We start from the raw sequence: 14,292 nt of genomic DNA on the forward strand, positions 1-14,292 counted from the left end.
TATATTTTAACTCGTAATAGAATTAGAAAAGAAAAAAAGTGTAGATGAATATCAAATAAATTTATTTTAATATTGGTCCAATATATCCCAAAATAGTTTGAGGTAAAGATAATCGCATCAAAACATCAATATCCAGGCTTTATATTTATATCTAATTACAAGATTTTCAAGTGTACAGAATGGACCGAAAGTAAAATGTAATCATCGGAGAGCAACAAACGAAAGAAAACTGAAGTTATTTGCGCTCAGCTTTTTTTAAAATTAAAAGAAAAAAAATAACATTTTGTTTCTGATGTGATGTAATGTAGAAAATGATGCGGACATTTGAGCTTGGCAATTTTTACAAAGATTAGTACAGTACATTCAAACAAATGCTGCTGTCATCTTGTCCCCGTTTGAGCTTTCAAGCTGAAATAAACATTAAAGAAAGATTGCCACCGGAATTGTTACTTTTGTGAAATCAAAGACATGTTTCAGAAAAGAAAAAAAAGTTTCACACGGGAGGATTCCTGTCTAGTGCAGCAATCAGCAGGCAAAAAAAAAAAAATCAACATAAAGCTCGAACAAAAATAGAAGCTAAGTTGTTGAGGTTCAAATTAGCATCTCTGATTCAAACAAAAAAAAAAAAAAAAGTCAATTCTTTCAATATACTCGCTTCACATTGTGACTGAGACACACTGAGTCACCCCTTCTTAATGTTTACATTTTCACATTAAACGGATCCACCGGCAACTTCTCGGCTGTACATTTGGGATAAATTACACTGAGAAAAATCATTTTACTTAAAACAGATAGCCTTTATATTCAAATATTAACAACTGCCATATTTACTCAAACGCATCAATAGATGGACATCTAACTTGAGTCTGCACCTCTTTCGAGCTTTGTCAACAAATGTACACTCTTCCCTCGATTCCTGCCAAACGCAGCAAATTTGCAACAGGACCTGGCAACGATAAATAGGATTACGACAATACTGAAATTGCAATTCCCTCATACGTCTTGTGCTTTTTAAGTTCATATAGTAAGTTTGAATGCCTTTGAACAGGAGTGGATCAGGCAATTGACTTTGTATCAGTATTATAGTTACTCAAAACTAATAAACTTGCTGTAGTTTGCAATCAATCGACAAAACAAGAATCGTTTAAACAGCCCAACATAGCTAATTATTCCAAGCTGCCGTTGTTTTTTGGGCATCAACTGATTAGGATAAAGGAAATTTCCAATGGTGGTTGAATCATTTTTAGTCTAACTATAACAACATAGATTATGCTCAATAGCCAACATGAATTGAATAAACCCTTGCTGACCACTAGATGTCATCCAATGCACCGTTCTAAACCTCATATTGATCCTATAGTGACCATTTTTCTTTGTAAATGTTGCAGTACCATATCTCTTTGGCCAGCTGATGTGACACGGTAGAAAATATGTTCTAATTAGCAGGAGTGATTAAGCCCCAAACTAATCGATCTAATGAGGCTGAGCCTCCAACTCGAACACCTTAGCCAGCGCCTTCATCCGTAAAAGCTTCTCCCTGTTAATTTAGTCAAAGGATGAGAACGACATAACAGAGCGGGAATGAGTTTGTGGCTTTATCGGAGGTTCGCTGACTGACAGCATCTGACTAAGGGGAATAAAAAAAAAACAGTACCCTAGTCTCACACTGTAATATGGATGTGGGGAAAAAATGAGGCACGCCTCTTTAGCGTGTAGTTAAATAAGCAGCATTGGCAACTGTTAGCAGACGATATGAATTGGAAAAAAATCAATACAATGGAAAAAAAAGAATGTCTGTAGATCGTAAGTCGCCGCCCTCTGACCAGTGGTCACATTGTCACTGCCTCCTGGTAAGGTCCAATTTTGACAGTAGACTCAGGAGAGCGGACGGGGACATGGTCCTTCATTTCGAGTCCAAAGGCCTGCTCGGTCCTTGGCGTGAAAAAGTGCACCATGGACGAAAGTCAAAGGGCAAGCGTCTTGAGGCGCTTCAGTCCGTCTCGCTCGTTTGGTCCTCAGTCTGTTTGTCCTGCAGGATACTTATGAGCGACTCCCACGCTGCTTGGCACTGCAGAGAAGCGGAAAACAACGATTTTAAGTACAGTCTAACAATGATTGCCTGCATATAATTCAATATATCAAGAAATAGCTAGATGATGAGAGAGTGATGAATTAAACGCTGGTTTATTTTGGCCCGCAGCAGCACATCTCTCCCTCTCTCTGCTGTCCTTGTGGCCCCTCCTGCAGAAGCAGATTGCCCCGCCCACAGCACCATCTAATTGGTTCCTTGTGCAGTGGGTAGCAGCCAATAAACAGTAAGCTGCCTGTTTGCTTTTTCACCTCGAGTCACACGCACTACGGGAAAGGTCCCGCGAGCAGAGGAACAGACGGGCAACAGACTTTGCTGAAATTTTAATAAATGACAGTCTACTACAACAATCAGTTATTGGCCTCCATGAGTAATAATAATCGTTATTGGCCCTATAAAAAGTGGTCTATGACATGTAGTAACGGTATACTATGTCGAAGTATTCTAAGCACAAACACTGTTGAAACAACTCTGCAGGTCTACTATGGCTGTTTAGTTACACTAAAGTATATGCATGCGCATCTCCTCACATGCTTTTTCTCATTGCCTAATGTCACTGTCCTGCGCAAACGGCACAGAATTTCTCAGCTTCTGGTATCAGTATCAGGACAAAACGTGTGAAAGGCAATATCACAAATCCAGGACCAAAGGTCTAACATTTACGTACGTACCTTCTCATAGTAATTGATGTTTTTGTTGGCCATGCCACCGAGCAGCTGCTTGAAGTCCTGTCGCTTGTTGCTCTGCCAGCGCTCCCAGTCGGCCTTCAAGTCGGCGTTGAAACACTCCACCTTGTCCTGGCACCGCTCCACCTCGGCTGGCATCTAGCGGGACACATAGAAGGACTACTGCGCTACATGGGCCCTAAATGCTACAGCGTATAGAAGAACGGACACTTTCTGACATTGGGATGTCGCAAGAAGCAGACCAATGATGCTGCTTACAGGTGTTCTGTCTTCTTGTTTGCGCAGTACGGCGGCTTCTAGGCGGCCCTCATACTCCGCCTGGCTCTGGTCACGCTTCTTCAAAACATTCTGCAAAATCCAGTAGATGATGATGTAGATACAGATAGAGCAAGTCGGTATGTGCGAGGGTCATTCGGAATGCGTTTTAAGTGAGAGGCGTCAACTGTAATTTGTTTGCGATGGTCCAGTTCTGTGCTCGGATGGCCTTTCACCCAAACGTGGTGTAAAGATGCTTTTAAAAAATGTAGTCGCACCTTCATGGACTCGATGTAGAGCATATACTCTCTGAGTACAGGTAGGAAATCCTGGCCCATGTTCTCACACAGGTCATCCATCGCCCCGCAACACGTCGAAACAGAGCTCGCCACCCCCTCCAGGGGGCGCTGCAGTTCCTCTTCTGAGCCTGTCCAGCTTGAGTACACGGCACCGTAGTCTCGCAGCTCAGTCAAGTACTCTAGTGAGTTTGAGATGAGAGCATAAAGAAAACAATTCATCATCTCTTTGATGCAGATTTAAACGCCACTGGTTGTCAACGCTGAGCATTGTATGGAGGATGATGGAGTTAAAGGTTTTAAACTAAACAGCTGAGTGCTGTTGAAAAAAAAAATTACACAAGTAAAGCGAAAAGGTTGTTATCTTTGTGTCGCTTCCTGTTTCACAACATTTAATGTGGGTCAAGATGTTGCCGTGAAGATCCGACTTCCTCACTGACAGCGCAGCTAATCTTGCTGGAATCTATTAAACCCGTTGTTTGTTTTATCCATTAAGCTAATTAGCAACTGGCAACACTTTCTGCTAAAATGTCTCTTACTTAGTTCCAGTGAGACATTATTTTCAGTTCCTTGACCACCAAGCAGACGTGTTTAGTTCAGCGTGCTACATACTGCCTTATCTGAATCAACCACTCATCATGACAATTTAGCAGAATGATAAGTCGCAGTTTGCACACCTACCAGTACATTTGAGTCATCTCAAAAAAGCCCAAATGACTTTTGGTGACCAGCCACCACCATCACCTTCTTACCTAACTGCTCTTTAAGGATCCTCTGAGCAATGCGGTCAATGGTCCCCAGTTTTTGGCTGAAAGTGTCCAAGTACTCCCCCATGGCACAGAACTCAGGTGGCCGCGCCCGCAGCTTGTAGCCTCCTGCTACGTGCTTCACCGACTCACTCACCTTGGTGAGCAGCGCCAGACCCTGACGCTTATTCAGGTCCTGCAGACGCACAGAGTTCAGCATTCCAGTGCAGTGAATCGGATACGTTTTTCATAAATGCATTGAACTCAATAGTGAATCTTCCGTTGAGAATAATGTCATCGATATGTTGAATCAATGTGACTGCTTCCATTCAGTTACATTTTTGTAGTTTAGTGCCGCCATGCATTGTGACCATGATCCACTTGACCTAAATTGCATTTGAGCATGTGATAAGACAACGGAAGAGATTGTCTAGACGGATTTGATGGATGAGCACTTTATAGCATCCCGAGGGAGGCTTCTACTCCTGGTGAGAAAGTCAATTCAATTTATTTGGTATTTGCATCCGTTGCACTTTTTTTCGCGATTCAGCAGGTCTCCTTTGTGTTCCCCTGTAAATAATTTCTTTATTGGGGTCACTAAATGGCTGATGTCTGAAAAACACTTTTTTGCTTGAATTCAAATATTTCCCGCCCTCCAGTGGTCTCACCTTAGCAGACAGGAAAGCGTTGAGATGTGGGTTGAAGGACAGGACAGGGTGGTCTGCGATACGCTTCAGGAACTTGTCCAGCGCTTTCATGCGCGTTCCGACAAACTCTTCCGAAAAACGATCCACCACCCCCTTCATCACAAACTTTTCCGGCAAAGGCTGAAAGAAGCAGGTGAAGAGCGTGACGGGAGTGGATTTGTATGCGCTAATCAGTGTGGTTGTTGTGGTCAATTTACAGGGATGAGGTGGGTAGGCTGGCTGTCCTCCAGTTTGATCCGCAGCCAATCGAAGTCTTGATAGCGGCGTCGCACGCAGTATTCCGGAAGGTCGAACTCAATCCGCGTTGTCTTGACAAAATACATACACGGATTTCGACATTCATTTCAAAATTATGTTTGATAAGCTCTTGAGAGCTTGAATAGATGCATACAGAAAATGTAGAGAAGAATCATTTATTCTTTTTTTAATCCCCATTTGCACAATTGAAATTTATCTAGACTGATTGCGTTGCTTTAATCAAATTATTTTTGATGATTTTTCTAATGTCTTTTGTTTCTCTTTTTATGTAAAGCACTTTGAATTACAAGTAGTACACGAAATGTGCTATCCATATAAACTTGCCTTGCCTTCTGGTGATGGCCAATGTTGTTTTTGCAACCTTAGTTTTGTTTTCATGTAGGTACCCTGGCCTTAGGTTAACAGACAACTCTGTGATTTTTTTTTTCCATTTATTTATTTATTTATTTTTTGGGGAAGTGAAGTTTGCCAAGGGTGTGTTCACTGCCATTCATGGATGCACGTGAGGCCTCGCCCACAGTGCACTCTTGCTGACAGGCCACTGTTAAAAGACCTGGGAGAAGCAATCTTAATTAACACTATGCCTTTATATTTGACAGTGATATTTGTATAAGGCCGTTGGCGCTGAGCACACTAATGCATATAGCAACGGTTACCATGACGCCACCAGGCGAGTCCTGGCATTGTCTCCCCACCTCTATTTCATTGTAGGATGGAAGCGGCCTGTATGGCCGTGGCGCTCTTAAGTCCCCACAAGAGGAAGCTCATACAAGTAGGTCATCAAGCCGTTAAATCAAAGTGATTCAATTTATCCCCCAATCTTTTTTATTTTTTTTTTTTGCATTAGGAAATGGAATTAATGCGTTCCATCAGCCAAAAGAGCCGCCTTAGTTTATCACATTCCGATGATACGTGACCTGCTTAGGTAGTGATGATTTTACATCTTCCCTGCTTTTAGATATGTCTTGATATTTAAATATTCTTTTCAAATGAACGCAGCTAATGAAAATAAAGAGTGACAGTGCGCCAAAATATGACAAGATCACCCTCATACTCTCTTGAGAACAACTCGAGATACAAAATGGATGTTACACACATGACAAGCTCCATAAGCAGACCTTGGTGGACACTCTGTAGGTGATGTAGGTCTCCATTGTAGAGACGTGCTTCTTGGGGTCATCCACCGTGACAAACAGGTCACGTGTTTCCGTGGAGCCGTAGTAGTCCCGGGGGTCTGAGTCCATGTCGTCGTCCAACTGCAGCCTGTTGAACAACGAGGACGCCGAGGCGGGACTCGGCGTGTCCGCTGGCGTGCCATTTGACAACCCCGCCTCCTGTGGGGACAAAAAGAAATAAATAAATCAAGATAAGGAAGTGCAAACAAAGACGTGATAGATTGATGTAGTTGCTTTTCTCTGTGAATAATGCTTTTGTTGAGGTCGCGGCTGTGTGCTTGCTTGCACCAGTGATCATGAGACACAACATCTGCATATGCTGAACCGAATGATGGGCGATGCGACAGGAGTGGACCCAACATTTGCAAATGAATAAATGAGCAAGTCATGAGCAACGGTGGCCTGTGGCAAGGAGGAAGAGTGAGACATAGCTGGAGTGTTGTGACAAAAGCTGCTCACACCATCTTTGTCCTGGCTACTCAGTACAAAATTGCTGAGGTGATACTCAAAATTAAAGGGCGCCGCAACACAGAATGGAATTAAGTTAAGTCTTTATGTGAAACGTGTTTCATTGGGTTTTCACGCTTGTAAGACAGCTAACAATGCTACATTGTTGCTCGAGACAATGCATGTTCACTTTACAGTTACATCCGGGTTAAGGATTCCCAGTTTTTTCCGTTACCTTCTGTGGGGAGGGGGGGGGGGGCGCTTTTAAATCAGGAGGTTCCACCATGTTAGTCTCACATTTGCGTTTTACTGCCCAAGTGCTGAGAACAGTACGAACCGTGTCGGCTCTCTCCCACGCCATCACATGCATTCACTCTCCTTCCCCCTCGAAGCGTCAGGGCGAGCTTGGTTGTGACCGTCTGTGGGTGCTCTTGCTACACTGCGGTGCAAAGCCTAACTTGTAATCATAGCTCACATAATTGCATTGGGTTGCATCAGTGCATTGCAGTGAATGAACAAGCAGGTCACTCACTCAAAAAGAAGTCACACTCAGGCACAAAATTATCTTGATCTGGGGTTGTTTCTTTACAAAAAAAAAATGGTAGATGCGTTAATGTCTATCATGAAACAATATTTGGTCACTGATGGCTTAGTGGTACAAACGGTGCAGGCAGTGTGGTCAGTTGCCAGTCAGTGATGGTGTAAAATTGTATCAATGATTGTCTATATGTGCCTTGACTGGTGTAGTCCTTGAATAGGCTAACCAGGCCACCTTTAGGGTCAAGGAACAATAAATGGTTGATTGATTGATTTATACATAAATAACTAAAAAATTGTCTCATGTGACCAAGAAGTAGTCCTCGCATTACAGTAACGTGAGCCTGACTAACAACTCTTGCCACTTTGATGCTTTTACCTGGTTCATCATCATTATAAAGTGCCTTTGTGATAGTCAGAATCCGTTATCATGAACATGCAGCAGATATTACTCGCCGAATGTCGTGCGTGTACAGTTATAGTGCAACTTATTCTGTTGCTGGATTAAAGAAGACCTTGTCTTCCACAAAAATAAAAAATAAATAAAAACTTCTGTGTCTAAGCATGGCAATATTTATAAAGACTGAAGAGAGACTTGTTTGTTTTACTCCGTGATAATTGATTGTTTTTTTGGAAGTGGCAAGTTTTGAAATATTCACCGCAGTCGATGCAAACAACAGGTTACGAAAAAAAACAAACATTATCGCTGCTTTGATTTTTTTGTTGTTGTTTTGTTTCGTTTCAACCACCGGGCATGGCTTGGGTCCAGCCTACCTTGTCGCCCCCAGCGGTGACGATGACATCTGGCCCCGCGGACAGCGGCTCGTCGGCGGCGGACAACGGGTGTAGAATCTCAGCTATGTGCTTCTGCCCCGAGCTGGCCAGGCCTCGCTGGGCGCCGACGCTCATCGTGCGGCAGGCGCGGGGGCTGGCCTGGAAGTCGAGGCGAGCGGCAGTACAGTCGCGTGTGCACGGATAGGCGAAAGGATTTTCAAGGCTTCTAGTAAGGAACGGATTGAGAGCCGCTACTTGGTCATAATAGTCAGCTGACACCAACGGCGCAGATGCGGAGGTTAAACCTGCGAAAACCCGGAAGTAAACATCGTGGGTGACAACAGGACGCTAACGTAAGCTTAATATGAATAAGCATGCAATAAAGACATTTGTGCCTCAAGGATATTAATGGACATTACTCGTGAGCAAAATGGCAAAGACGGTAATGAACAATAAAACTTTTAGAAAACAATGAATGTAACTTTTTTATGTACTTCACTAATTTGATGCATTATTTTGTTACTATAACCTGTTTTACATATATATTTTGTATCTCTATTTATATGCGTGAATACGTAATATAAATCAATTTGTTTTTTTAAGACATTGATATACCTTTTGCAGTATTTTGATCAGGCATTAGCACAAACACCTCACGAGAGCGTCCCAAATTCAGCTAGCTACTATGCCATTTTGACTGAGAGTAGGAGTACTAGTTGGACTGGGAGAAATTACCACTTAAATCCACTGGTGTTCAGCTATTGTCTAAATTTGTCTGTTTTGTCGTCGGTGACATGGCTGCCAATCCTTCAGGACCAGGTGAGTTTGCGATTTTTTTGGGGGAAGAACGACGACAGTATGGTCTTTGACGTTTCAGTTTTTTGTCGTTTGTTACTGCGCCGAGCCGTAGGGTTATTATCTTGACCTTTCTGTTCGCAGAACTGATCTCTGTTAAATCATTTAGCCGCAGTAAAATCATTTTGCTAGCAGTAAATCGTCTGCTAATATTTAGTGAACTGGTAATATAGATATTTTTTATTGTTGGATTCTATACTAATCTCTTCAAACGCTAACATTGGTAACATTGCTATGGCTACAGATCCGACAGTTTTTGTTTCGCTCATCAGCGCTCTCGTGTGGTTATATCCGTCATAGGTCCTTTGTGATATTCATAAATTCTTTATATTGGCTGTTTTGTCAAAATGTCTTTTGTAGAAATAACCCCCAAAATTCCAACATTTTAACACCAGTTTAAACTACTATTTTGAGTGATGACAGTAGGTTCTATGTAGCCTTTTGTTCTTATGACGACCATATGAGAATTAAATTGTCAAAAGCTCCAACATGACAACTAACTCGCCAAATTTTCGTGCATTCCATTCATTTTCTCCCCCTCATCTGTTCATTGGTCACGCCAACACGTGAATAACCTAGCGCGTCTTTGTGTGTCATCTGTGACGTCATTTGCATAAAACGGATAACGGATTAATATGCGTTTCGCAAATGATTTCTTCGACACACGCATCGATGCCTCAGCACAAAATGTCCCAACACCGATGTGATAGCACATTTTGTGGTAGTGGTGTGATTGGAGACTTCTGACGATGTTTCAGAAGTCTCCACTTACACTAGAAAATGTCAATAGATTCTTTGCTTCAGAACCAATTAAAGCCACATACACTCTCTTCTTAAGATTGTGTATTTAGAAGTGCAGGTGCAATAGTATGGCATGCTGTCAAAAATTGTGGACGTTGTCAATTCCTGAATTTGCTGCACGGTGCTCTCTGTATGTGTGATGCTCACTGAGGGCTAATTTGTCTTCCTTGTTTCTATTCCTTTACTTCACGCAGTCCTCCAAAACAAGACCCGAGTACAAATCCTGGCCGAGCTGGAGAAAGAGAGGGAGCGGTTAATGCAGAATCAGTCCATGAGCACTCCAGGAGCCAGGTAGCGGGAAAGTTCCGCTCATAGTCAGAGTTTACTGCACTATTCAGGGCTTGATATCAAAATGGATCAGGAAAAGGGTCTTGGTAGTGAAGCATCTCAAGATTTCCATTATGAAATAAGTACGCCAACATAAATGCTTCCAGTTTACATTATCTGTATTGGCGATGGAAATAATTCATGATCCTTTTTTTTATTTACACATGTCAGTGATTTGATAATCATTTGTAGGAATCTCTTTTCCATTCATTCCATAGCATCTCGATATCCCGTCACGGCATGAAGGACTTCCGTGATAGCGCAGAGCAGCAGCACATTGTTGCCCAGCAGAAAGCAGCCTTGCAGGTAAAACAATAATGAAGCTCAAACGTAAAAAGTTGAAAATGTAACTTAGTCTGCAGTTTTTCTAACTGCGTCTTTTCCCGCAGCACGCACACGCACACTCGACAGGCTTCTTCATCACTCAGGACTCGTCGTTCGGTAATCTCATCCTGCCTGTGCTTCCACGCCTGGAGCCCGAGTCGTGACACTTTCATACAACACCTGTGCACGCGAATCACGACTCAATTCCAAGTTTCATCTTCAGGCTCTGTCAAAAGTGGGCACATCTGAATCCTGGCAACAATCTAGGGAAGTTGGAATCCATTGCATTTTTTTGAGGGGGACATGTCGGACACAGGGATTTTATGCTGTGTACTTTATATGCATATATGTGATGCTATTCATGGCCCTAAACACATGATTTCCAAATATAGGGCTCATTTTGTCCATCTTATTTGTTTCTTAATGCTGTTTAGAAAATAAAATATTAATACTCAAGTGACTGAGATTTTTTTTAAAGCTTAATTGACTGTCTCAAGACAAACAACAAAGGCTAAATTGAATTTTTTTAAAAATCTGTCGAGGGTGGCCTTCAAATTTGTCAGTTTTCACAATGTTGCCATTTTTTGAATCTCAGGAAAAACATCAAGAAATGGGTACAGTAACATCTCTTTAAATAAAAAAAATCCATTAAATTGATCCTGTATACTCAAATATAATTTGTATTAGTTATAGAATAGAATAGAATAGAAATCCCTTTTTTGAGTACAATGACAATAAAGGGATTTCTATTCTATTCTATTCTATAACTAATACAAATTATATTTGAGTTTAACACAACACACAATTTCTTTAGATCTGCTACATGGGGCATAGGACATTTTTTTCCATCCGAATTTCAACTGCTGGTTGACTACAAAGACGACCAAAAAGTCATCAAGCAATTTAAAATCCATAAAGAACGTGGGATGAATTTCGGCCGCAAGAGGTCAGCATTGCACTGCTCTTGTCAGCTTGAACGAACATTCACTTTTGTGAGCTTCTGTCTGAAGGCTAAAGTGTGTAGAATAGCCTGAAATTGTATTCCAGCAAGAGTTGGGCTACTTTTTTTACATTACATTTACAAGCTTCAATATTCCACAGTGGCTTACAATAAGCATTTTTAGGAATAGAATCTAGTCTAGGTTGTGATGAACGTGTGTGCCTACTATGACGCTGTAGTTCCTTGTTGACCAAATATGTAATTTAGAGAGCTCAGAATAATCTTTAATTTTTTGTTGGTATTTTTGCGTTCAATATAGGTGATAAAAAATTTGTGAACCACAGCACGTGGTCGTGCCTGTAAATGACCACTGGGTGGCAGCATCGGGCCCAATGTCTCAGTCCCTCCGCCCCACCTCTTCTCTCGCTCTCTCGATTTAATGTCTTTTTTTTCTGTCTTTGTCTCTCTCTTTCACTGGCAAGAGTCAGTCTTTCACCGGGTCACCGGTTCTGGAGGATCCAGCGGGAATATGAGAGCATCACAACACAACTGGAACGCAAGAAGAGAGGCGAGGTGCCTGACACAAGTGAGTGATTGACCTGGCTTTCTTTAAGGGTTTCAGTAGGGGTCCAAATTAAGAAACGTGTTCAGGTGAAGCAAAAGTCAGTCATTTTCCAACCAATCATTAAGCTTGAATATACACTACTGTATTCATAGCATAACTCCTCTTGTCATCTTGCAACGGTTCTACAGGTGCTCTATCCCCTCTTGTTTATATTACTGCCGTGTTTTAAAATACAATTAATGCATGACCTTTAAAATACATCTGAGGGCCATTTTTGCATCATTGTCCCGTTTGTTGGCTATTGATGCACCACCACAGTTATGTATAGACGTACCGTATCTTGTTCTTGGCATTGTCATGGGCTGAATTTTACATACATTGCGAATGTGGAGCAAAGTTGCTTTTCAATCATATGACAAGTATGCACTATATTTGTCATGCAGGTAGTTGACAGCTCTTAAGAGAGCAAAGTGCACATGCACACAAGAAGAGATTAATGGGTTCCAAGCAGAGAAGGTTGTGTTAAAAAAAAAAATGGAAAGGCTTTTGAGTTTTATATGGGGCCCACCTTCATAAAGTTGTCCCGCATTGCGTGCTTGAACTGTTGCTGACCTTTTTTTTCCGGGGTTTTCTTGTGTTATGGACTTCTCTCAGTGGATGTTTGAATGGTAACCATGTGCACAGTGGGAGTTTGTGAAAAGTGTTAAAGAGAATCCAGTCACTGATGACCTAGAATTAAAAAAAAAAAGAAGTTTTCATCCTTCTTTTTTTGTTTCACAAATGTCTTAAATTGTATCATCTAATGGCTATCATTTGATCATCAGCGTGACCCCAGCGCGCTTATGCAATTGCAAGCAGTGTTTACAATCACAAGATGCTGACATTCTGCATGCTCGTGGTAATGGAGAAAAGAGGAAAGGGTTGTAAAATAATATTCAAAAGTTCAGGAAAGATCCCATCAAGGCACCGATGCTGTCAAATCAAGCACGAGATTGTAACATTTGAATGATGTCCTCTTAGCGCAGAAAAGCACAAATGAACGTGTCCATGAAGATAACCATGATGCGCTATAGCTATATAAGGTTAACACTTATTTATGTTAACAGAATCCTTTGAGCTGGTGCCAAAGATCATGTTTGTAGATAATACCCACCCAAAAAAGGATATTTGAAGACTCAATTTTCCATAAGTGTGAATGTGAGTTCAAAAGCCTGTTTTTTTTTCTGTACATTGTCTGTTATTGAATCAGAGAGTGAACATGCATGTTTGGAACAAAATGTACACGTTGACGGTTTTCTAAAGAGAACGTATACTTTCTTTTTGGACCATTCACAAGGTTGCCCTTGAGCAAGGCACCAAATTTCCAACGGCTAATTAATGAGCTCTGACATTCATGTGAAATACCCGTTCACACTAAAACACACACTGTACAATTAATAAGGGGAAAGCTTTTGTTTTTAGGGGATATGTTTTCCACGTTATCATTCAAACAAAACAAAAAAAAGGTTTTCTAAAGGCATAATATTAATTTACAAGAAATAGGTCACTGTCCTGATCTCCCACCTACAGTGTAGGCACTAAAGAGGGAACTACAGTCTTTTAAGGTATGTTGAGTCCCAACTGCATCTCAGTGACGTGGTTCTTCGTTATCATTATCATTATGTAACCCGTCACCGTCCACAGCGACATAACAGCAGTAGAGTAAATTGAATCCACTGTTTGGAAAAGGTTCATGGTAACGTTTGCGTGGTGCTTGTAAATAAAATGTATTATTAGTAATTGAAGTAAATAATATTTAATGCTGGTTTGCATTGAATTCAAAATTATTACGCCAATAATGTTTTTTTTCTCCGATTTTTATGGTCGTGAGACAGTTTATGAGGTTGTCGTGCGCTCTAAAGTGGCCACAAAAGCCTTTTTCCCTTGGCTGTCATATCTGACTTTAAATTAAAAAAAAAAAACTTCGCTCTTCAACCTTTTTCAGTGCAACGTGCGCACACTCATGAACAACGACGAGGTGCTCTAAAGCAGCCACCCCAACGCACTATCCAAAGGGAAGATGCATTTCCCTATTTAGGTATCTCCAACTAGCCAACTCCATGACCCAATTGCAACAGATAACCACTAATGCCAATGAAGGCGCGATTGATTCTTGCAGTCAGCCCACGTGTGTCTCTCAGCCCAGTTTTAGCTTTGTCCAAAAAATGAGGAAAGCTGTAATGGTGAAAAAGTGTTTAACGCAACACCTCCACAATTTTGCACTACATAGTTCTGAGTGGTTGCATTTTTTCCCAATCTGCAAAAAGTCTGTAATGTATTTAGACACAAATGTCTGAATTTACTTTCCAGGGCCTTTAAACCACATACATGTCACATACGGAGCAGCTGGTGCCTGTAAAGCTGAATCTCATAGTACTAAAGAAGAAAACTGAAAAAAGCAAGTGTGTAATGGTGCTTATTTTTTTTATTTATGTATTTTTTTTTACACATTTGTAATTTATTTTGTTTAT

At 41.3% G+C, this 14,292-nt stretch overlaps 3 protein-coding genes across 5 annotated transcripts in view; 2 read left to right on the forward strand and 1 right to left on the reverse strand.

Annotated features, from left to right (window-relative positions):
* Positions 1–47: 47 nt before the first annotated feature.
* snx30 (sorting nexin family member 30) lies at positions 48–8,275 on the reverse strand. 2 transcript variants are annotated; one of them, XM_088281822.1, is made up of 9 exons: positions 7,971–8,275; positions 6,156–6,371; positions 4,977–5,087; positions 4,741–4,899; positions 4,079–4,268; positions 3,309–3,508; positions 3,034–3,123; positions 2,761–2,913; positions 48–2,068 (listed from the first exon to the last, which is right to left on the reverse strand). In XM_088281822.1, exons 1-9 carry the CDS (start codon positions 8,103–8,105, stop codon positions 1,991–1,993), a joined length of 1,332 nt encoding a protein of 443 aa, XP_088137948.1. In that variant the 5' UTR covers positions 8,106–8,275; the 3' UTR covers positions 48–1,990. The 2 variants fall into 2 exon arrangements, with proteins under 2 accessions (XP_088137948.1, XP_088137949.1); XM_088281823.1 differs by lacking the exon at positions 7,971–8,275 and adding an exon at positions 6,997–7,087.
* inip (ints3 and nabp interacting protein) lies at positions 8,016–10,733 on the forward strand. Of its 2 annotated transcripts, none has more exons than XM_088281825.1 (4): positions 8,016–8,412; positions 9,821–9,917; positions 10,172–10,259; positions 10,343–10,733. In XM_088281825.1, the coding sequence occupies exons 1-4, from the start codon at positions 8,379–8,381 to the stop codon at positions 10,439–10,441; spliced, it is 318 nt and encodes a 105-aa protein (XP_088137951.1). In that variant the 5' UTR covers positions 8,016–8,378; the 3' UTR covers positions 10,442–10,733. The 2 variants fall into 2 exon arrangements, with proteins under 2 accessions (XP_088137951.1, XP_088137952.1); XM_088281826.1 differs by lacking the exon at positions 8,016–8,412 and adding an exon at positions 8,489–8,789.
* Positions 10,734–11,361: 628 nt separating this feature from the next.
* LOC148319432 (5-hydroxytryptamine receptor 4-like) overlaps positions 11,362–14,292 on the forward strand; it is a 29,123-nt gene continuing 26,192 nt past the window's right edge. Inside the window, exon 1 of the mRNA XM_088281713.1 lies at positions 11,362–11,803. The gene's annotated coding sequence lies outside the window, so the exon portion shown is untranslated. The remainder of the gene's footprint in view (positions 11,804–14,292) is intronic.

The sequence above is a fragment of the Idiotropiscis lumnitzeri genome, chromosome 18 (genome assembly GCF_059441095.1).
Source record: "Idiotropiscis lumnitzeri isolate Australia: NSW breed Sydney's pygmy pipehorse chromosome 18, RoL_Ilum_1.0, whole genome shotgun sequence".
Taxonomy (NCBI): Eukaryota; Metazoa; Chordata; class Actinopteri; order Syngnathiformes; family Syngnathidae; genus Idiotropiscis; species Idiotropiscis lumnitzeri.